The sequence below is a fragment of the Hylaeus volcanicus genome, chromosome 3 (assembly GCF_026283585.1).
Source record: "Hylaeus volcanicus isolate JK05 chromosome 3, UHH_iyHylVolc1.0_haploid, whole genome shotgun sequence".
Lineage (NCBI taxonomy): Eukaryota > Metazoa > Arthropoda > Insecta > Hymenoptera > Colletidae > Hylaeus > Hylaeus volcanicus.
Genome location: NC_071978.1, coordinates 23980169 through 24003308, shown reverse-complemented (window position 1 = coordinate 24003308; position 23140 = coordinate 23980169). Strand labels below are relative to the sequence as shown.

The following is a 23140-nucleotide window of genomic DNA, read 5'->3' as shown; positions in this document are numbered from 1 at the left end:
TAGAACGGTCTATGTTGTAGCACTAAATTGAGTGGGATACAAGTAGAAGGGGGTTTAGCTAACTAAAGGTTTTTCCTTCTCGGTAGATATATAAATCTGTTGTCCGAAACCAAGCTTAGTACACACTATTCTCTCTCTACGGATAGTTTACTAAACAGCAATTCTCGTAATAAAGAATTGTTTCAGTTGTCTGTTAATTTTGCTGACGATATGAGTAAGTTTGAACAAGTTTTCATGAACGGACACGCGAAGGATCACCCTGACAACGAGATCGACTGTAAAATTAACTGTGGTAAGTCTAATCTTCGGGTTCAAAATGATTCTTTATAGAGAAACACTTTACAGGATCAAGTATTATTTTTATTTCGATATACAATTACATTTCAGTGTTTCTGATCGCACGTGTCTAACGTTAAAGAAATGTAGATGATTTCAAAGAATTGAATCCTTCAAGGCGTGGCAAATAAACTACGGTACACTTTGCTGTTTCGATAATCAAATATGGTTTGAATGTATTAAAATTTAATTTGTTTAGATAGTTCAGTTATCTTCTTTTCTAGCTTTCGTAGAATTTGCAGCGTAAAATATCCACCTTTGAAGGGTTTATAATCAGACACGAACGACGATGAATGGGATCGCAGAACGTCTACACATTAATTGCGATTGCTAGCGATATAGTGAGTTATGTGATAGTCCTAGGCATAGTAATTTCTTCGATCGGCAGAGCAGAACGTATGCATCTCTGTGTCACACCTTCCCGTATTCATTGCAATTTCTTTTCAATACGCGTCTCGATGTCGTACTACGTAGGACTCGTATGCCAATCATATTGAATGTCAACGAAACGATATCGGGTGTCTAAGGTAGGGTGTAACACGGAGTAAGAGTAGAGTAGAAAACTGGGATACTGTATAGAGTTTCTGGTTATCACAGCACTACAAAACGATACACAGAACACGTATTTCGATCGTCAATATTTATGTACCTTTTGCAAGGGCAAGAATTAAATTTATGTCATATACTACTATATAGGATTAAATGTACGTAATTCTTTATTTGTTTATCGAAACAGTCAGAATGTAATGCGGAAGTAAATTTATGCAGTACCTCCTTTTTTTTTCTGCTTGCATGGGCAAAATTATGATTTAAGTCGGATGTCTCCTGTTTTCATGGCCACGCAAAAACTCGTCATTGATTAATCGGAGTATATCGAGCCATTCTTCGAGCATCTATCATCGCACGCTTCTATGGCATTGATTTACTCCACCTGTTACGTGAGAACGACCTCGAATTCTTTGCCGATATACTTTGGTTTTCAACGTGATCGCCTTCCCTTCTGTTTTTCTCCTTTTTCAGCTGAGCTCTACTGACGCAAAAACTTCTTCACGCTCGTTAAGACACTAGCTAACGCTAAATAAAATCAAGACGGTCTCACGAGTATACCCTCTCAGAAATTTATCGAACAATACACCAAATTCTATTCTCAGGGAAGATTCCTTATTTTTTAATATTAATGACACGATTTAGGGAGGGATCTAGTCTTGAATAAATATTATAGAAATATAACAGGGCTGTGGAACAAGCACCAGTTTAAATAACGCTAAATAAAATCAGGACGGTCTCACGAGTATACCCTCTCAGGAATTTATCGAACAATACATCAGATACTATCCTTAGGGAAGATTCCTTATTTTTTAATATTAATGACACAATTTAGGGAGGGATCTAGTCTTGAATAAATATTATAGGAATATAACGGGGCTGTGGAACAAGCAGCAGTTTAAATATGAATGTATTTAAAAGAGTGATTATTTCTCTATTATTTATTCTAGAATTTCATTTATTTTAATGCAATCATTAAAAAATAACTCGTGAAATTAATTCGGCCTAGAGGTTCTTCATGCCGCTGATGTAATCAGCAGTGAAAATGACAAATGAAATGTTAACAACTACGACAAGTAGACATTCATTGTATCTCATTCGTGATATGATGTAGCCGTCTTGACGACACTGTGGTATGTCGTGACACGGTGATTAAGAATCGCTGTCTTACCTGATCGATAGAGATCGAATGCTTGACGATGTATTCAGGAGAAGTTTCGTATCGATCGCAAGTAGTGAAGGTCAGTTGAACTCAGACGACTTTCAGTAGTGCAACTATAAATACTCCCTCAGGGGCTGTAGCTGTGGTTGGTCGCAGCTGCAGCACGGGTTTGGCGAACCCGAGGTACCCGAGCCCAATGGGCCTTACATGTAAGAGGATTCATTGTAAAATAAAATAAAATGATAAGAACATAATACGCGAAGAAGAAAAAAAGTCTGTATTAGGCGTAGAAATGAATTCTGTACTGAAAACTAACATCAGATGAGGTCGAAAAGGTCCAAGATTTTATTTACATATATTGAATTGACTTCGAAACGAACACGTGAAATAAAAGTATACTAAAATGATGGGAAATTGAAGGGCCAAGATGAGAGGCTCTGAACTATCATCATCATATCGTAGTATAATAGACGTATCGTAAGTTCTCTCGTTTGACTCTACCTTCGAGTCCCTTGATCTAATAACGTCCCTGGAATATCACGATAGCTTCATCGACGTTTAAACTTGATTACTGAAACAGGGAATGGCCAGTTGAACGCCGCCATCGTCGCTTTAATTATCGACGTTACTAATTACCTATAACAACAGTACTTATGATGGGATACCAGTATCGCGTTACGTGGGGTGTCGTCAAGGACGATGCGTGCGTATCTTTTATAAACGCGTTAAACATTCTAAGTGCGTTCACAATATTCGCTACAATCTTTTTTGTGGCTCTTTCCGAAAAGACAGCCTAATAGGGATGAGCAAGGTAACTCTCGCGACAAAACTCAAGATACATGTAGATAAATATATAAATATTTTATAGATAATACAATTATTATAGATAGATACAAAATTTAAAAAGAATTAAATTTATACAAAACTCTTAGTAACGACTACTGGTTCCCATATAATTGACGAGTAAATTGCATAATGTAAGACCAACGTTGATAAAGATTAGGTAACTAATTCATCCTTAGTCCGAACCTCCCGGAGAAATGACTAGAAATACTAGTTCAATTTTGTTTTGTGAATCTCGTCTTCGAATCGATGTGTAACTAACTCATTAAACGAGTACGAGGAAAGCCGCGCTCGTTCGGTGCATTATAAAGTCCTGCAAATAGAAGGAAAAGGGAAGCGCCATGGAACCGGTCTCTTGGAAATTACGGTGACGTGGATTCCGTATTTGCGCGTTCTGAAAACCCGACGATGTTGGATTTTCTGTCTTTCGGTTGGACGAGTGCGTCAACTCTCGCCTAGATTTCCACTCATGAGGGGATATTAATGGTTAGGGGCGATTCTCGTTTGAGATGACGTTTCTTGGGTGACCTTTCGGATTTAGTATGGAGAAGAGTGTAGGAAGCCAGGTGGAACTTGTTGAGTGCTCTCACGTTTGAGAAAATAACGTATCAATTTTCATGTGATTATTTCGTGTGTTCGTTACGTTAGGATCGTTGACGAAATTTGTCCTTGTGGCTGCCAGGATTAGGGCCATCCTAATTAGTTTGTTTTTAACGAGAATCAGGTGTACAATATTTATGAATCTATAAGGCACGCTATGCTTTGCATATCAAGTTTATGCATTGTAGAGGAAACAAAACCGATCCCCTTTATTAACATGATAAGCATGAATTCGTGAATCGTGCTGAGATGATTTAAAAAAGCTTTTCATGGTACGATTTAGGAATCATAATAACTTTTATTCCATAACTCTACATGATAAGTGTGTAATATTTGTGTACAGACATAAATCTCTTATGTTTGTTTGAGGAACATAAATACATTCAACAATCATACCGACTATATCAAAGTGTTTTAAATATTTATAACGTTTACAAATCAAGAATAGAATGACGTTAATTAAAAATCAATTTCTTTGACTCGTCCAATGCGATAACCATTTAACGTCGATTAATCATTACGTACCCGACTTGACGCCGTAACGTTTGTTGTAATCACCAATCGTCGAGCTACTCGAATAAAAAACAATTACGTTTTCGATACATTCTCCCTTCGACCTTCTCTCGACGATTAATTAAACATCTTTGTATCGTAAAAATATCACTGATAGGATTATTTCTATTTTTTTTTTCTTTTTTTTTTGGTCTCGATATGTGATAAATTGTAACAGTTGCTATTATAATTACGTTAATCGTAACAGTTACTATTTATAATTACCAGACGACCTCGTGCACCAGACATTACCGGATCTACGCACAGGCAAGCCTAGACAATTACCTAAGGACGTTATAAAAACACAATTATATAAACTATTCCTTCTTCTCGACTTTTATGAGGATTTTTAAAGAGAAAGAAAATCGTGGTACACTACTCCATCGTATTTGACATTTTTTCAATGTGGGACGCAAGTGAAAAGATACATTTCGATAAATTTATAGTTACCGAAGCGGGGTAATCATATTTAAATTGATCGATGGTTTCCAAACAACTGGGGAGATGATATACTTAAATTTTACTTTGATTAAAGTACCAACGTACGGTTAGGGCATTCTAGCTATTAATTCTTTCAGTTTCAGCTTCGACTGATTACCATTTCTGTCGTAGTACACCTCACGGATGATTTTCATTCGTAACTCGTTCTTTTCGAGCGCATCTACAAAGGTGATACTACAGGGGGTGTTGTGTGCTCCCGTTGCGGGGGTGATACACTGTTCTATTGTAAACCTCGTTATCTGACAAGTTACGAACATCGAGTATTTTGTTTTTAATGAGTTAAGATAATGTTTTAACTGTCGACTATTTTACACGGGAAAACTCGAACGTTTTCCGCCAATCGAGGCGCTGCGCGTCGCTCCGGAAAGGCGCGTCAAGCCGCGCACGAATCGGACAAAACCTGGGTATTTCCCTCCCGAACACTGTAGCGGGAGGATCGCGCTTGGAGGGAGGAGGTTTCACTCTCCCATGCCACTCTCACTGTGCACTCGCATTTGCTTCCATTCTCCCGATATATACCGAGGGAGACGCGACGTTCTGCTGGTCAGTCGCTTAAACTTGCTTTTCGGGTGTCGTGTCATTGCGGCGCAACCTACGATCACTGTTTCTAGATAAGGAGATCACAAGGAAAAAAAGAAACAAGAATAATCATCCGGAGAGTAGAGAGGCTGAAGGAACGAAACAGCGCGAGACAAAGGTAGAGAGAGACAGAGACAGAGACGGGAAGTGCTATAGGGGACATTCGCACTCTCCACGGTTCCGACGGTTCAGTCACACTGCGTCACTCGGTCGGGTGACTTCGCGGTCCTCCTTTCTTTCGAACTCGTTAAATCCCTCTTAACTTGCTTTCCCCAATTTCTTTTTCTCGCATCGCCCCTAAATCTACCGGTACTCGTCACTCTGTGAACAGCCGCGGGACGTTTGCTACCGTTCCTCTACGCGCGAGGCATCTCGCGAATCAAAAACGATAAAAAAAGCGCGTCGAACGATCGCGTACCTTCGAGGGTGCCAAACGGAAAGGTCCACGTGAACCGAGTGATTGAACCCGACTGAGAGTAAGTTGCATCAGTTTGACGCTCCAGAACCGCGGATTCGCTGAAACGTGAGCGCTACGCGCGTATTGTTCGCGGATCACGTGGTAGAGGCGTTCGATTGTAAACGCGCTTTCTAGTTGTAAGAGCCAGTGATGATTTTACAGCGATACGATTAAAAAAAAAAAACAAAAGAGAGAAAAGAAAAAGATCTTCAATATTCGAGAATTACGGTGATGTTTATGTGCCGATTGTACAGCTTGGTTGTTAAATTAAAATGGTGCAGAGAGCGTACGTTAGGTACATACGATTTTCAAAATAGGAATTTCGAGCCTTGTTCTCTTAAATAAATGACGTTGATTTTTGTTGTCTTTAATAACCTTCTGATTATAGTTGTGTAGTTTTATAGAACAGACAGAATCGAGATGATTTTAAATATGATTGCATTAACATTTTTCTCTATAGCGTTTTATAGTATTCTCTAATAGAGATAATTATTATGATTATTATTATTATGATTTCATCGATCTGCGAACATGTAGCGTAGGCGTGAAAACGATCGCGTGTTTCGAGTGCTCGTTTCCAGAAACGATCGAAACGAGCGATTCCAAAATGTTAATAGTATTCGGGTCTACGCGGAAATTATTCATACATTCGGGGACGAAGAGAAAAATACCCGCATTACTATTTTATCTCTCTGTTTTCATAAATCGGTGCTAGCCCAAACTCTCGCGTTTCACTCGAGAAGTGAATTTATAAGAGAAGAATAAATCAACGCTTCAACTTGGAGGTTGTGTCTGTTCTTATATGTGCTCTTTCATACCTTGCATTTGCATTTTAGCTTTTTATATTTATCATCATTTAATAACCAACAGAAAGTCTTGATTTCTAAAGTGGATGTACACTCAATCTTTAATTTTTTTCCAAAAGAACGAGTAACGATTGCACAAGAATATTCAGTAAGAAATAAACAAACAAATCCCAAAAGCAACATAAGCGGTACATAAACATTCCTTGGAATACCTCAGAAACGAAATCCTAAACAGAACACTCGTAATTCTTTTTTTTTCTACGAAAAAAAAAAATACCAAGAATCCTAAAAGCCCAATTCATCTAAGAACCCTCGATCGAAAGAAAATGGACACAGGAATCGTCATCTTCTTAACGCGAGCGATTTCGCAGCGCGTAACGCGACACGGAGATAAACGAAGCGTCGCCGAGTTATTGTCGTCGTGTTGTTAGCAAATGGCTCGATAATGCGTACAATAAAGTTATTGTCGCGAGTCCCGCGTGTTTTGCATCGTCACCTCGATTCCCTATCGTTGTTTAGGACGTACCCTGTGTTCTTAAGACGCTTCGAATCTCAATTTTGAAGCGACCGAGCGGAGTCTGGATCGGAGGCGAAGAGGCGCGCCGCAGTCAGTCATGAACGGGATCTCCAGTCAATGTGGGAAAATCAAGGACCAGAGCAGGTATGATGGCAAGGACGAGCGATCGATGATGATCAAGAAACCCGGACCGCTAAGGACCGTTTCCTGGTCGGAGAACGTCGAGGAGAGCAACCTGGATGTGCCTGGAACACCCAGGACACCTCGAACTTCCACCACGCCAGGTATCTTCATTGATTGCGCGATCGCTGGTAATTCAACGAACCATCGACGCCTTTTATAGGGTAATACGTATCCGCATTGACGAGAAATCGTGAAACGTTACACCGTGAACAAGTGTTATTCATCGGTTCGTGGGCGTTGCAACACGATTTTTTTTTTTTTTTTTTAACCAGTGCGAGAGTTTATGGGTTTAGTTTCAAGCAAGAGCCTACGTTTTTTTGTAAATATATTAGGCGTACAAAGTAATTCTGTGCGTTTATATTCAACCGTTTATAACTCTAGTTTGAATAGAAGCATTTATTTGTTACTTTTCTACATTGATATACCAACCTTGCAGGCCTTATGAGAATGTATGTATATATGGAGGAAGTTCTGCAGTCGATAATTTTTTATTATCTTTTCTTGTTGGACAAATTACACGTATCCTTGGTAACTATGATAATTAGTAGATAGAAAATGTAATAGCTATCGAAGTTCTTAAATAACCATTGCAATGGGCAGCAGATTGAGACTTGGATTGTGTACACAGACACGTTGCAACAATACTTTAGTGCAGAAAAATGACGAGTAAGTAAGTCTGCTTAAACTAGAGCTATAAATGATTCATTAAGAGGACACAGAATTAATTTCTACACTAATCTCACTCTGCATTCAACGAAAGTCTTTGTCAGTTCAGCTTCATCCTTAAATAAATAAACATTATCGAATATGCCGACCATCCAAGCTTGAATATTCCACGAGAAACACGTATTTTTTTTTTTTTTTGTATAAAGAAACTCTTTGCCCGTTTAAGTTTCAATTATCACCGAATCTGCTCCGAATCACGTGGTGGCAGCTTCCGTGTGAAATTCGTAACGCACGTTACAATAAAGTTCCGCTCGTTTTACCCGTCGCTCTTATTGTTACGGAACAGGAGTCCCTGTTGTGTCTCCGCGCACGAATTTGACCGACTTTTAATTTTATTTCGTACGGCGCGGCGTCGCTATCATTGATCAAGCCGCGGCCCATGAAAAAGATTTGGTGAACACTCGCCATAGTTCTCATTTCCGGGTCAATCGTACCCGCTGATCTTAAAATGATAAAAAGCCTGGGAACTGTTGGTGTACAGTTATGATACGTAACGCGTAACTGTAACGTTACGAATGTACGTCGCGGCGTGACTATCGACTTTCCGTGGGAAAACGCCTCGTACTATTTGGGAAAATGGCGGAAAAATTCTGTAAGCGGTTCCCTAAACGTGTTGTCCGAAACAATCGCGATGCACGCGTATCCTCCGTTGAACGACGGAATTTTTTGAAGGACTGTAGGAATCTAATGACTTTAAAACGTATTACAATTTGACAACGAATTATTTATTGTCTGACTTTTTACAACTGTCTCGACCGAACTGAACTCCGAATTATTATAAATAACAAATCGCACCGCGTTCCCACGCAACCATTGCATACACGGATACACTCAGACACTTACCCTCATATTATATATATCACACTCCTACAGGACATTTAAACAATTCCTCTTTACGCACGTAAATTGCACTTGAATAACGATGCTGTTAACTCTTTTAAAGATTCTGATCGCTAAATCTGAATTTGAAATGAAATTTAAAGGACTGACTCAACCAGACAGTGGCATTAGTGTTTGTTAATATCGATAGTAAGAAAAGATATTAGATTGTTCAGCTTGAGCCTTTTGTATATGTCTGAGAAAAATTGTGTTCTCCAGGAGAAATTGTATACATGTAACTGACACGACTCTTTCGTTGGAATTAATATTAACGACCATAAGAGCCAATAATTAATTGGATAAATGGGATGCTTTTACCATAATTATGCCACTGATCAATTGCTCCAGAGTCAAATGGGACATGAAGAACGATATATATAGTAGTTTTAAAGCTACTCGTTTGTTTATTGTTTAAGTACTTCCTGCTGGAAACGTATTCTTCATTATAGTATTTACGTCCTATATCGTAAGTACTTGTCCAACTGCTGATTACGACGTCGAAGTAGGCAATCTCCTAATTACTTTGAACGACGTACTTAACGCGCGCAATTGTAATCTGTTGATTTGTGCTATGTACCAGTAATAAGTTACCTGTTACTTTACATATGGTATCGTCTACTTTACCGAAGTATCCCAAGTCGAACAAGTTGACATCAAGCTATTTTAAATAGCCCAAGCCTAATAACCTATCTTCTCCCGAAGTATACACATCCCATACCACGGACAGGTCTCCTTGACACGAGTCCTTCAATCGCTAATTTCGCAGATCCCCTAATTGTTTCGAACAATGTGGCCCGCGCGTGGGCAAGGTTCCGCGAAAACTCCCAGAGTAGAGTATCGCGCAAATGTCGTTACTCGATCGAGTTACACGACAAGGTTCGTTAGCGAGCGATGGCTTAACTTAGTTTTCCATCGTGAATACGTCAGTTCCAGCGTCAGGTCCCGATCCTTACGCTTCCACGAATAAATCCGCGCAGAAGTCTCGCAAAGCTGTTCCATTTAATACGGTCTAGATTGCGCCGGTCGCGCGCACGCCTTCTTCCCCCGCGAACGAAGCGTTATACAAGCGATAAATCTTTCCCAGCGGATGGAAATCACGTTATCGTCGCTGTAACGCTGTCTTTAATCGTTATGCAACAAGTTTCTCGACGGGAACATTGTTGCCTCGGCATTGATCGAGCTAGTTGAACCCTGGGTACGATTGGTGGTCCTTAGACAAAAATTATACTAATTTGATCGAAAGGTGGCAATTTAACTTCTTCAGGGACGATTTTTCTTCGCGCTTTTTTTTGTATCTCTAACTGTATACAAATCGCATAAAATTTGTACTCCTCTTGTTGAGGGATTCTGTAGCGAATAAGTTATTATCAAATTTTTCTTCTTTTTATTATTGACAGTAATTATAATTATAAAAAACTAAACGTTCACGTACGTGTCCAAGGGCGCGAAGAGTTTAAACATCTTCGTGGAAAATTGGAGTCGAATACTTGCGGTGTAAGGGAAAATTCGGGGGGCGAGGAAGCGAGAGGAGGGTATGCTTTTGCTCGGAAACTCTGGAAGAAGTAAAACTTGGAATGAGCGTGTGTCTTATCTTCGAAATGCCGAGGCTTGCAGTTTAGGCGTGATATTCTAAATGTTTGTGTACTTATGCGAACTTTTATGGATATACAGTTCATCATGAGTGCATAAACATCCGCAGTATGGTAATAATAAATTATGTTTGTCATCTGCGATCGTGAATAAGAGTCAGATCGCAGACAGATATATTTTATTTCATATCGAAATATAGGAGGCAATATTTTAAATGAAATTCTTTGCAAAGTGTTCCGTCAAAATGTTCAAAACAACGAGGAACGACTGTAACAAAACTTCATTAATATTCTGTGTATGTTTCATACGTATTCCAATATCAATTAGAAACGTGCAGAGGTGTCCAACAAGTTTCCATGAAATTAGAGAATTTTTGTCAGGTTATTCAATCATTAAATATGGGTTGGATGTGTTACACACTTGGTTTAAATGCGGCAAAGTAGAAGAGTTTATATTATTTTTATTTGCATAAAGACGATGATCGTTTATCGCTGGTTTAATTACACGCCAGTCGTAATTATTAATTATTAATCACATTTTGCGTAACGGCGTTCGTCGGGTAATCGCGATAATCGATGGTTTCTGCACGAGATTCCTCGGATTGATTTATAAAGCTATGCTAATTGCAGACGAACGATGAATGCTTATGAATATACAATCGACCACGCGCCCTAATAAATACAAGGAAAACTGGAATCCAAAGAATCTATAACAATCAAAATTCATGTATACGTACGAATCAAATTATAACTCGTCAAATAAAAATTTGAACTTGGATTGTAGAGTAAAATACTTCACAGTAACAAACTTAGACGTAACTTTTCCGAATTAATTTTTGGGAAATATGTGCCGGAAGTTACTTAGTGCTAATTAATTGTTTATTCAATGGTGGAATAGTGTTTTTCAAGGAAGTCGTAAATTCACGCGGTGGAAGAATAAAAGAGCAGTGGAGATCGATAAATCTTACGAGGGTTCGCCTTCGAAGATCAAGAACGCAGATGAAACGTTGTTCTTTGTTTTCGCAGGTCATGAAAAATGCACGTTCCACCACGATTTGGAGCTGGACCATAGGCCACCCACGCGCGAGGCGTTACTTCCGGAAATGTCACGGAGCTACAAGCTACTCTTAAGTTCCCTAGGCGAGGATCCCGATCGACAAGGCCTTCTGAAGACGCCAGAACGCGCTGCCAAGGCTATGCTATTCTTCACGAAGGGTTACGATCAGAGTATCGATGGTGAGTTGTTGCTTTTCATACAACTGTAGAGCACAGAGATTCGAACCCACGATCCTCGAATGCACAGTGACCAATCCTGTACAGTACGTTCCGTGTTCTCGTTTCACTCCTTATTGCTAGGTACGAGAGTAATCCTCTCTTGGATGAATTTTATTTTATTTTATCTTTTTTATCTTTATTTTAAAAGAAGAAATTTCTGTGAATTCTGCTAAACTTTTTGGAACGCCTCGCCTCGTGCCAGACCCTTCGACGTCTAAGAGACACAGTCCAAACGTGACTCCTCTTAAACAGAATTCGATGTATTTCGTGAATTAATCAATGTTTATTCTAAATGACAACTAGTTGAATTTGCAAAGTCTGTAAAATTTCTTCAGTGTACAGACAAAAATCACAGAGATTATGAATGACAAATTAAGTAAATTGATGGCTCCTTTTAAAGTTCGCTGACTTTGGGACTAAAAAATCATTTCTGTTTCGAATAATAAATTCATACGATAGTTGCTTTTCCTGACGGCCTCGATGTACCAAGTTTGTAGTAAACAGCACTGGAAAAAATCAGTCATGTAACTTGCAATAAATCGAAAGATTCTCGTTATCGAGGAAACGTAACAAATTGAAAAACGAGTCTCAGGGGAGGAACAAAAACGTCCACGGACATTGTTTGAAAGGTTACGCACGTGGCGATGGTAATAACATCTTATATAAAAGCAGATGTAAATCCGAATAATGTGTCAGCGATTATTAAGGTTGCGTGGGAGCACGCAACCGTGGCATTACTGTCAAATTGTAATTACGTGTAATTACAAGCAGTAGTCAAGAATCAGTCTACGAAGTGCCACTTCCTATTTCTACGATTATGCACTGATTATAAACTCTCGATGATCATGCTCTCGAAGCTATTATTTTCGTTTCGTAGCCTCATCTATCCTATTAACAAATGTCCTATTAACAATATTATAATGGACAGAATTCTTATCTAAACAGAAATTTCATATAACAAATAAAAGGTAGCAGTAATCCTTTACTAAATATTCTCATACTCGATCATTTTGCTCATTTCTGTTATAAATCAACGAACATTCAAGGCAACATTTTTAATTGTCACATTTCCTATGGATCGATGGATCAATTTTCTTAAACGATAAATCCGAGGAAATATAAAACCATGAATATACCCACTCGAGGAAAGTACCGAGCACTTTTCGTTCTTTCTGCTCGAAGCTCCTCGAGGATCCGTCACGGGAAGAGAAAGAGGAAGACTTTAAGTACGATCGAAGAAAGGAGAGCCCAAAGCTCACGATATAAATGGGTCTCAGGGACGCGCAGTACCTCGAAAAATCTACCTTTCACCTTTTCCGTCCATTTGTCGTGTACGAAGTGTCACTGTTCTGTAATAATTACAAGCTCACGGGGATATGAAATAAAATAGTCGACAAGATGCAACCACCGAACAATCCGTCCTCGCTTATCCATCGGGGTTTTGGAACGTTCTGGGTAAAAGTGGAATACTTTTCGAATATATATGTATATCCTCAAATATATATCTTTTATAGATCGGGTTAAAATTATATAGGTTTAAAAACTTTGAGTTTTGCTGACTAAAATGAAGACCAAACATTTTCTTCACGCTCTGCTTCTCACCTAGCCCATGTCCACTGTCAAAAAAGCACACATTCATTTACATGTATAAGTAACTGCAATCCCCTACTGGTCATCGATATATTTTAGTATAATTACGATAAAACTCATCGAAAGACGAGCAATAAATTATGAAAAATTCTTTTTATTCTTTTAGAAAAATTCTCAATTGCGACTACCCTCTTTAATAAAAATTCTAAACAAACTACCTTCGATTTCACATTGGATACTTGTGACTTGCTCGATAGTTGAGAAACCTGTGAAGCTGATTTAGCGTAAGGGTCCTCATCCACAATCGTCCTAAGTAGCCTCGATAAATAGAAATACGTCGAGGAGCAGCTACAGGTGGCGGAGAGACTTTAATTCACTTCGACTTAACCCCGTCCCGATACGCTAGCGGAATTGCCCTCGAGATAAGCCCTGTTAACGGTGGCTCGACTCGACCCACTGAATCTGAAACGAGTCCGGGGCACTTTCCCAGAGAAACCTCGAGCCACCCTCGCGTAACAGCCCTCGGGCACTCCTGTGAAACCATTCCCTTCTAACAATTTCTCTTTGCCTCTCGCTGTCGTCGATAAGCTTGGCCGAACTCCCCTCGGAATTGTACGTGGATATCGCGGATGGACCGAAATTCGTGTCCAGATCAGAATCTCGAACAACGAACGAACGACAGAGAACGAACGACAGAGAACGAACGACAGAGAATTTTCCAGCGGTTCGATGAACTCTACGACGGAATTATGGAATTACATTTCACTACGTTTGAACGAAGAATTAAAATCTCAAATCGGTTGGTCACCTTCATCTCAGACGGAGTGTTAGATTTAAAGTCTTGCTTTCTCCAAATTTCGGTGCTACACTTGATAATTGTGCTTCTAGAGCTTCAATATTTACTTGGAAAAGAAATACAGAGCTTCAAATTTTAAGTAAGTGGAAATAATTAGCTAGAGAGAGTTAGGTAAAGTCTTGCATCTCCAAATTTCGGTGTTACACTTGATAACTATGCTTCTAGAACTTCAAGGAAATTGTAAATTAAGACGGGTGATAAATAAAAAGAAGAATCCAGAGCTTCGAGTTTTAAGTAAATGCAAATAATTAGCTCCTTCTATCTCAGAATTGACGCTTTGAACACTTACTATCGTTCAAAACGAGCTCGAGAGAAATGCTACCTCGGTATATAGCATCCTCTGTTATCTAGTGCCTGGAAGCTGGAAGATTGGAAACTGTTGGATCGTGTTAAATTGAAGGAGTTAATCGATCCCTGATCGAGAGTCGATCGCCTTAAATCATCGAGTCGAAAAATTAAACTGCACGCTTTGGGCGCACGGTTCGCAAAGGTGGTAAATAGAGAAAAGGAAATTGCCCAGGGTGGGTGTGTAGAATGGACGTGTAAGAGCATACGGTCTTTCGCGAAACAAGCTTTCGTAAACGAATTTCCGCTTCGGGAGGTCGAAACCTATGACATCATTTTGTCGCGTTAGGAAGATTTCATGAATTTTATATGTACTATACTGTACAATTGCTGTTGGAACTTCTTTATCTGAGATTAGTACTGTCCAGTGATGAAAAGTTGGGTCTGTTTGGTGCCAGTATAATCTCCTTCGTTATATTATTGATTTTTATATTATAATCTAATACTACACTGTAGCATTCTATAGTAAAAGATTGACACGAGACAGGAGATCCCGAGGAGATTATACTGTTGCAATTCAGATCTGCTAGCCAACTTCTCAGGTCTGGACAGTAGCAATTCCTAATAATCAAAAGAAATCAGTCTCCATTAAAGAGGTTTGTCAAAGGTTTTGACAGAGGTTTGCCAGAGGTTTTTTGGGCTTCGCAATTGGTCCCGATAATAGTGGTTTTCCACTTGACTAGATCCCATTTATTCAGGTCTAACTGTATCAATTTTATGGCGGCTTTGCCTCTGTCGCGGGTGGAAAAATGGAGTTGGTCTAACGGGGGAGTACGTTTCACCATTGTCGGTCATTGTGAAGGTGTTTCTTGTTAAGGTTGCCGTGGAAACCGTGAAGAGCACCCTCCATTATACCCACCCACCTACACCTTTCAACCACTCATTTATACCTACACACCAACACTAGCATGGGCTCGATAGTAAGTAGGTCAATATCGAGTAAATCACAGACAGGATCGCGTGGACCTTAACCCACGCGCAGGATGTTCTTTCGCGGAACAATTTCAACGACAATGCTCCGCCATTCCTGTATGTTTGTGCACCGCAAGCTTTCCCTATTGCCATGCATTTTTATCGCATTCCTCTTTCGCCAGTCAAAAAAGATTGCACAATTAACGCAGGATAGATTCGGCATTATTCAAGATAAATACAACGAGTGACGGATCAAATGATTCTTATTTCGAATAGAATCGATGCACAATGTGGCGGCATGGGCGACGAGCTAACGCCACGTTTCCGGCTTATATTTATAATAATTATGTTTAGTTTTAAATGTTACGTCTGGAAGAGTGAATCGAACGTCGAGCGGATGTTTATATGATTGGGTCGAATGTTCCTTTGGGTGAATGCATTTATTTAAACAGAGTGCAAGCGATGTGAGAATGAAGAAAGAATGTCTGCGATGTTTGGGGGAACGAATGATGAGTCTGTAAGTTAGTCTAGTAAGAGAAGCCACGGAGTACGGACGCGATCGTTTCATTACTAAGTCTTAAAAAACACATGAGTCTTACTTATTTTCTCGTCAGCCACTACACACAATTTTGTATTATTATACTTTTGAATGGTAACATGATTTTATATGGTTATAAATCAGGTTTGATTTATAATAACAAACGCATAATTGATTGTATCGAAACTGTTCAACGTGTCTACTATATTTGAAATAAAATTTAGATTCCTTCTCTCCACTTCGCCTCCGATTCGTATCTTCGAAAAATTTGTATCGAAAAATTTGTATCTTCCAAATCTAAAACCAAATCTAAAATTGTATCTCTTCTAGAAATATCTCTCATATTATTCATCGACTTATCGCACATCGTTCCTTTACTTTCAGACGTGATAAACGACGCCGTGTTCGACGAGGACCACGACGAGATGGTCGTGGTGAAGGACATCGAAATGTTCTCCATGTGCGAGCACCATTTGGTGCCGTTTTACGGAAAAGTCTCGATCGGTTACCTGCCCTGCAAGAAGATCCTCGGTCTGAGCAAGTTGGCCAGGTAATAGAGAATTTAACGTGAGCACTGCCGCTAGAAATCGGATTAACACTCGTAATTAAACGTCGAGGGCTGAGAATTGTCCGCGGGCTAAGGCGAGATCCTCTTATGGTGGAATGGAAATTAATTGGATCCACCTATTAGCTGGCGCTCAATTAGACCATTTGATCGAACCTGTTATCGGTCCTTGATGCTTTATCGCGTGTACGCGAGTTATGGGTCGTGCGGAGCATTCGATACTTAGAGGTATGAGGTATTTAGGGTAGTAAGGCCGAACTCGATATTATAATTACGGTTGGTGGAATTATAATTATTAATATGTCGAAGAGCTTTCAGAGGAGTTTCGTATTTTTGATAAATGTTTCCCATCGAAATGAGAGTATAATAAATAGAGTGGCAATTTTTACACATTTATAGCAAATGAAAGTATGGAGAAATCTATGAAAGTGTCCATAAATGTAAAAGTATATCAAACATCAACGATAATGTACATGTTATAGTGTTTAGAAGATAGGACAAACTTTTATTGAAGCTTCTATTTCTGTATCGGTGAATATAAGAATTTGCATAAATATATAATAATCACAGATACTGAAGGGAAATATTAAATTATCGTACTATATCTCTGTATATTATATATTAAACGTTGCATTAAATAACCGATCCCATAGACTCCATCTCAACGGAGTTCGATCGACGCGGGGATAATTCGATTAAAGTAGCGCGATTGATCGCGAATCCTTCGGCGTGTGTAATTATTGGTCGAAAACGGAGATCCACAGCAAACGAGTAAAGTCGATTAAAACGCAACTTCTCAGTTAGCGTAAAGTTTGTCGAAGCGGCCATGAGCCGAGCGCATGCTGATACACCGCGTTTCACAACTGCAAGATAACAAATTGCATCGACAGTAGTTGCGGCCTTGATTAAAGGAATATTAATGCCAGAAGAAAAGAATACGACGGCGCTGCGCTGATCGTAGGCACGCGGAGCACTTTCACGCACCGCCGTTCGATCGGTCGAGCGTCCGTTTTACTCGTTAAACATCGCCTCCGGTCATTTTAAAAACAACCGTAGCCCATTGTGAGCCAAACAATCAGCTCCAAGGCGGCTGGCTATCCCAAGAATTTTTCCCGGCTCGAATCCAAAGCCAAACGAGGACTATCCTTGATGCGATTTGTCGATTTCCAAGCACTATTTGCGTCCAAACAATCGGGAAGTAATTACTTTCCACATTTAAGAGGACAAATTACATATAACGATGCGGTGCCTTTTTATGTCGCCTTGAGTACGTGTTAAAAAGTAATCCATATATGGGAAACTTTCAGTCGCCTGTAATGGTAAACTTGAAGGGTACCCAATGCATTAAGTGTCGAGAACTCTTAAACCTTTTGAGAAGAGTTTGTTTTTAGGAATGCTTGTTAAGAAGAATAAATGTGTCAATGGCTGTAATTAGAACACGCAGGAAGCCGTATAGTTAATTCTTGTTTGTTGTTCGCAGAATCGTGGAGATCTTCAGCCGGCGTCTTCAGGTTCAAGAGCGGCTCACCAAACAAATCGCAGTGGCGGTGACCAAAGCTGTGCAGCCAGCAGGAGTTGCAGTGGTTGTCGAGGGAGTGTAGGTATCCTTGATCTTTAAAGAACCCTGTGATAGTTAAGGACACTTAATGAAAGAAATATGGACGGTGAAAGACCTGGGAGGCATATTAACTATGAATCCTAAGATATCGACAAGTGTAACAACCCTGTGAATTCGCTTCGAGTCCTGCACGCAACGAACCGTATTTTTAACAAACAAAAAGCACTCGCGGAACGGCTGAAATCGCGTATCGAGTGTTCGGTTTCGTTTGAACGCGCTCGAGGCTTGGGTAACTGTTTTCGCAAGGACTAATCGCATGTAAGAACGCAACCTTGTGCTAATAAGGTGCTATCTCTTGGCAAAGAATTAATGTGCATTCTCCCGGCGAGGAATGCTACATTCCTGGCTCATAGTCCGGTAATACTAATTGCTCGCGTCACGTGTCGCGAAAGAAGCGGAAACCGATCGAGTAAATTTAATGGCGACCTTGGGGGAGGGTGTGAGACGTATTAGCACGAAGATGTGATCGCTATCGGTCGAATACTATTAATATTAAGTATCGTGTTAGATAATTCAAACACCGTAGCGTGTAATTGTATTAAATCGTTAACCGAGGCTTGCCCATCAGGCGAGGAAAACAGGTTTGATGCAAAATAGAGGCGCTCCCTCGTAAAGGCCTACTGTTAAAAATATTCAACGACGTCTAGGGGCTTCATTAATTACATGAGGGCGATTTTCACCATTTTCGACCTCCTGCACCCCTCCATGTAAGAACGCGTAAGATTACTCAGATCCCTCTCCCCCTTCTTACATAAGATTTTACTTAGATTTCTCTAAAAAGTGTAAAATAATTAAATGTCGTAGCAAAATATTACGTAAGAATGGCTTTACCCTCCTCTCGCCTCAAAGTAAGGCCATGCAGACATTGTTTAAACACCCTCGGGACCCTTACGTGACCAATGAAGGACATATTCCAATCATATCATAATCATATTCTCACCACGATTCTCCAACGTATCTTACACAAGAACCTTAACCCTTCGCGGTTCTGTATCGAATAAATCAAGTAAATCTGGACCGCGAATTGTTAAGGTTCTTGTGTAAGATACGTTGGAGAATCGTGGTGAGAATATGATTATGATATGATTGGAATATGTCCTTGATGCTAATCATCTTATCCTAACTCCGTAATCGTGCGTTACTTGTCATTACAAAACACAGCATCCGTTTAATTGAACGTTAGACGTTGCGACGGGTGTTAATTACAGTAATCTTGGACTGTGTCGCATCATATAACAGGATTCACGTTACCCAATATTCAAGGCTGGTAGAAAAATTCTGCAACGTTGACATGTGTATCGGTGCATGGTGAATTAATTGATCTCGATTCTAACGGTGTGACGCTATTAATTATTCAACGACAGCGGAACGGAGATGAAAGGACGGCGTCTTTCAGGGTTGAATTCAGATTTTGCGAACCCCTCAGCTTCGAAGGATACTTAATAACAATTTTAAGAAGAAGAAGGTGTTACAGAATTCACGCGCAGTTATTTTTACGAGACTGACTGCGATTACAATTCAGCGAATTTTAATATGGTTGACAGTATAGTAAAACTTGTATTACATACTCAACTTTTGCAGCCTCAATTTTTAACTGATATCGTGATGTACAGTCAGTCTTATAAGTAGACTGCGGATCCACGGCTCCTAAGGGTTGCGTCCCCCGATTCTCACCCTTTAATCCGACTCTGTCTTTCATCTTTCAGGCACATGTGCATGGTGATGAGGGGCGTGCAGAAGATAAACAGCAAGACGGTGACGTCGACGATGTTGGGTGTGTTCCGGGACGACCCGAAGACTCGCGAAGAATTCCTCAACTTGGTCCACAACAAGTAAACCACCTGTTCGTACCTTCTCCCTCCAGCAATGTCCGTTGTTATCATTGGCCAAGGGACCACGTAACCGCGGGGGCCCACGACACGATTCAAGCGTTTCGCCCCACTGCTACCTCATCGCAAAAAAGAAAGAAGCATCCAAAAAGAAGTCGATCTCGATGGCGCGCTTTCATTTGTAACGCCCGGTCCACGTCGGAGCGTTGCAAATGGAGAAAAACGTGACCGTAGTCCGATGACTCGCGTGAGCAGCATAGCCCTGCGAATTGTCGCGACGGAACAGGTTATCAAGGTTGGACGACGTTGTCTAAGACGTGTCTTGCACGGGACGCTCTTAAACTGCTGATCGAATGACACAGAGACAATATGGTAGTTAATTGCAGAAACTATACGCGAGTTCTGCGAACAATGGTAACGCTCTTCGCAAAAAGAAGCGAAAAAGGGGCACTTTTTCCCATCGGAGTGGTCAGAACTTGCGGATCGTTTCGCAAACACGCGAGTAGACGACGCACGACGCCTGAGAAAGAGGAGGATAATACTTGTTGAAGGTATCCTTGAAACAGGAATGGACAGAATGTATTTTCTGTATGAGTATACTAATTGTTTACTGGTCAGATTCGAGTAGATGCAATTGTAGAGGAGTACTGTGCAGAGGTGAGAAATTGGCTAGTGGGTTTGATTGGTACCAGAGTAATCTATTAGGTTGTCCCGAAAGTTTCTTTCGCGAGTTGCACTCAATTATTTGATGTGGTCGTGTTTATGTAAATAGACAATCTAATTTCATACATATTTATGTTGTAACAGTAATGGAGCAAAATGAATCGTGCACAATTCAGTAATGTAACATAAAACATAAACTATTGTGCATGTATTATTTATTAATAAAGCGAAAGAAACTTTTGGGACAACCTAATATAACAGTATAATCTAGGAGATACCAATCTAGTATAATCTAGAGATTACCAATCGGACACGGTAGCCAACTTCTCATCTCTGCACAATACAGTACATCATGTCACTCGTCTCCTGTCCCAAAAATCGGATACACATATCCCCCCTTTTTCGACAAGTCTCTCAACTACAAAATCGTTCCAAAGTGTCCATTCCTGATTCCAAAAATATATTGATAACATTACCCTGCTGCTGGACCAGCTATAACTATTACCATACAATCGTTGTGCTTTACGAATTCTATTCGCAATGTTATCAATACATTCAAGGAATGCCGAACATGCTCGAGACGTCTTTCGTCAGGCGTACTGCGTTGTTGTTAACGAAGCGAGGAAAAAAATTAGAAAATTCTCCAGTGAAGTTTCTGGACCGATATCGAACTATCGCCAGGGCACTTTCAGTAAACAAACTCTCGCGACAATACGTATTTTAGATTCTGAACTGTACAATGATCCCTACTGAAGAGTGTTCGTCCCGACTTGTCGTACCGATCCAGAAACTACGTCCTATATTTTAGTTGTGGAAACGATTGCTCATTCTAAAAACAAACGATAACGCTTCCGATCTCGTTAACGTTTCTCGCTTGTAAAACGTCCCAGCCATACGTTTTTACAACGCGGAAATACTTGGAACTTCGGTGTCTTTATTATTTCGGTACTCATTACTATTTCTTCTCACTTTTGTAATCGCAAGCGATCTTAATGAAAGACCGAGACGAATTTTGATTTATCGATCCTTCGCGGTCCAGATTCTCTGTCTTGAGTACATGTTTGTGGAGTCTTAGTCCACTTAAGACCGCAAGGGGTTAACGTGAAAGTAACAGGTCTGACGCACGATGTTCCAGCCATACATTGTGCGTCGCAAAGCGTCTTAGAATTATAAACAGAGGTGGGCAAAATTTAATTTGAATAAAAGATGGGCGATTCGTCCAATAAAATAAAGTCTTATTCGTTCAACGTCAAGATATAGGTCGATTGCACGATTTATTGTGTTATTCGTATTGCACGAAAGCTGTCTACCTTTTATTCGTAATTGGAAATTTGGTCCACCTATGCTCTGAAAGTAACAAAACCTGGATCTTAATTTATGTAAGTTCATCCTATCCGTATGAATTCCGCAAATATTTTTATCGAATGGTAACGTGCATGAAACAAACGACAGGTTCGTGTCTGTATTGTAAACGCTTCGTACCATAAAGGTTTGGTCTCGTGTATTTTTCGTTTTCTGTAACCGTTCAGTGTTTACTGCGTTGAAATGCAGCTACGCTTCTAAATCTTTGGGAGAATAATCTCAGTACTTAAGGAGGTGTTACGTATCTTAATTTTAATGTTTGTCTACCTATATGTCGCTCATTGACTGATTGAGTCGTAGTCTCGCTCTATATATTCGCTCGTTGCAGATCGAATGAGGAGATCAGTGAACGCGATATACGTTGCAAGGGGTTTAAGGTATTATTTCGAGCGCTGTTTAAAAAATAACTTATAATTTCGTGGCGCGCACGTTGAGCTTTCGTGAAACGTAACAGGTACAGGTATACAGACGCGTCGACGTCGCGTGCAAACTTCGAACCAAACTTGGGCACCTTTAAGCAATAATTTGTTGAAGTAATGTTTCGCTAGTATTATTTCATGGTTGTTCCATTTCTTTTTTTTCTTTTTTTGTTTAACATATTTTCATTATCTTATTTTGTGAGGTGACTTTGAAAACTTTGCACTTATAATGGTGGAATGCTGAAATATTTTTGGAGCGATGTACCCCATGGGAAATGTTTTTAACGATGATTTAAAAAGAGAAAGAAGTTAGTAGAATAAAACTACTTGGTTTTCTGTCTCAAGTAAATCTTGAAGTGTTATTTCAAATGGTTATTTTTTTATTTTAACTTCGGTCGAAGTTTGTCCAGGTCTGGTTCAGACGATGTCACGCGACCTTTGGTGTAGCGTTCGATTCTATTTTGTAACATTAAACAATGAAACGAAATCTTAATGTTATTTATGAGAATGAATGTTTAATATTTATAATATTTTTCTGACGATGTTATATAAAGTTATATTTATACTTTCACTGTCGTGTACATACCTTTCAATATTTTCACACAGAGACGAAGTTGAAGGACGATCGCGAGATCACGTTTACACAGTATGAGTCAACATTTACGAGAAACCACAAAATCCGAAAAAAAAGCTGAAACGCCTTTCCGTTAATTGCGCACTTTCGTCGTCGCGCGAAGGCTACTCGCTATTCTCAATTTCCTCATGGACTATGACGCGATAACCATTATCGCATTATCGTCGTCCGTGGCATTTCTTTGTGGTGTCATAGTTTTCGCAGGTCTCCAGCGTCTTCAGGATTTTGCTCCTACCGCATCACATCTAAAACGTACGA

At 39.8% G+C, this 23140-nt stretch overlaps 1 protein-coding gene across 5 annotated transcripts; it reads left to right on the top strand.

Annotated features, from left to right (window-relative positions):
• The first annotated feature begins 123 nt into the window (after positions 1-123).
• On the top strand, positions 124-22819 carry LOC128873551 (GTP cyclohydrolase 1). 5 transcript variants are annotated; one of them, XM_054117178.1, is made up of 6 exons: positions 124-292; positions 6947-7183; positions 11303-11512; positions 16177-16342; positions 17838-17954; positions 19682-22819. In XM_054117178.1, exons 1-6 carry the CDS (start codon positions 211-213, stop codon positions 19809-19811), a joined length of 942 nt encoding a protein of 313 aa, XP_053973153.1. In that variant the 5' UTR covers positions 124-210; the 3' UTR covers positions 19812-22819. The 5 variants fall into 5 exon arrangements, with proteins under 5 accessions (XP_053973153.1, XP_053973157.1, XP_053973154.1 ...); XM_054117179.1 differs by lacking the exon at positions 124-292 and adding an exon at positions 3815-5237; XM_054117180.1 differs by lacking the exon at positions 124-292 and adding an exon at positions 5256-5595.
• The last annotated feature ends 321 nt before the right edge of the window (positions 22820-23140 follow it).

Bases quoted from the DNA above. Each gene is read 5' to 3' on its own strand.
- LOC128873551 (XM_054117178.1), top strand. From the start codon at position 211: ATGAGTAAGTTTGAACAAGTTTTCATGAACGGACACGCGAAGGATCAC. The intron at 7,184-11,302 runs GTATCTTCATTG...TTGTTTTCGCAG, and splicing joins TCGAACTTCCACCACGCCAG to GTCATGAAAAATGCACGTTC. The intron at 11,513-16,176 runs GTGAGTTGTTGC...CTTTACTTTCAG, and splicing joins TTACGATCAGAGTATCGATG to ACGTGATAAACGACGCCGTG.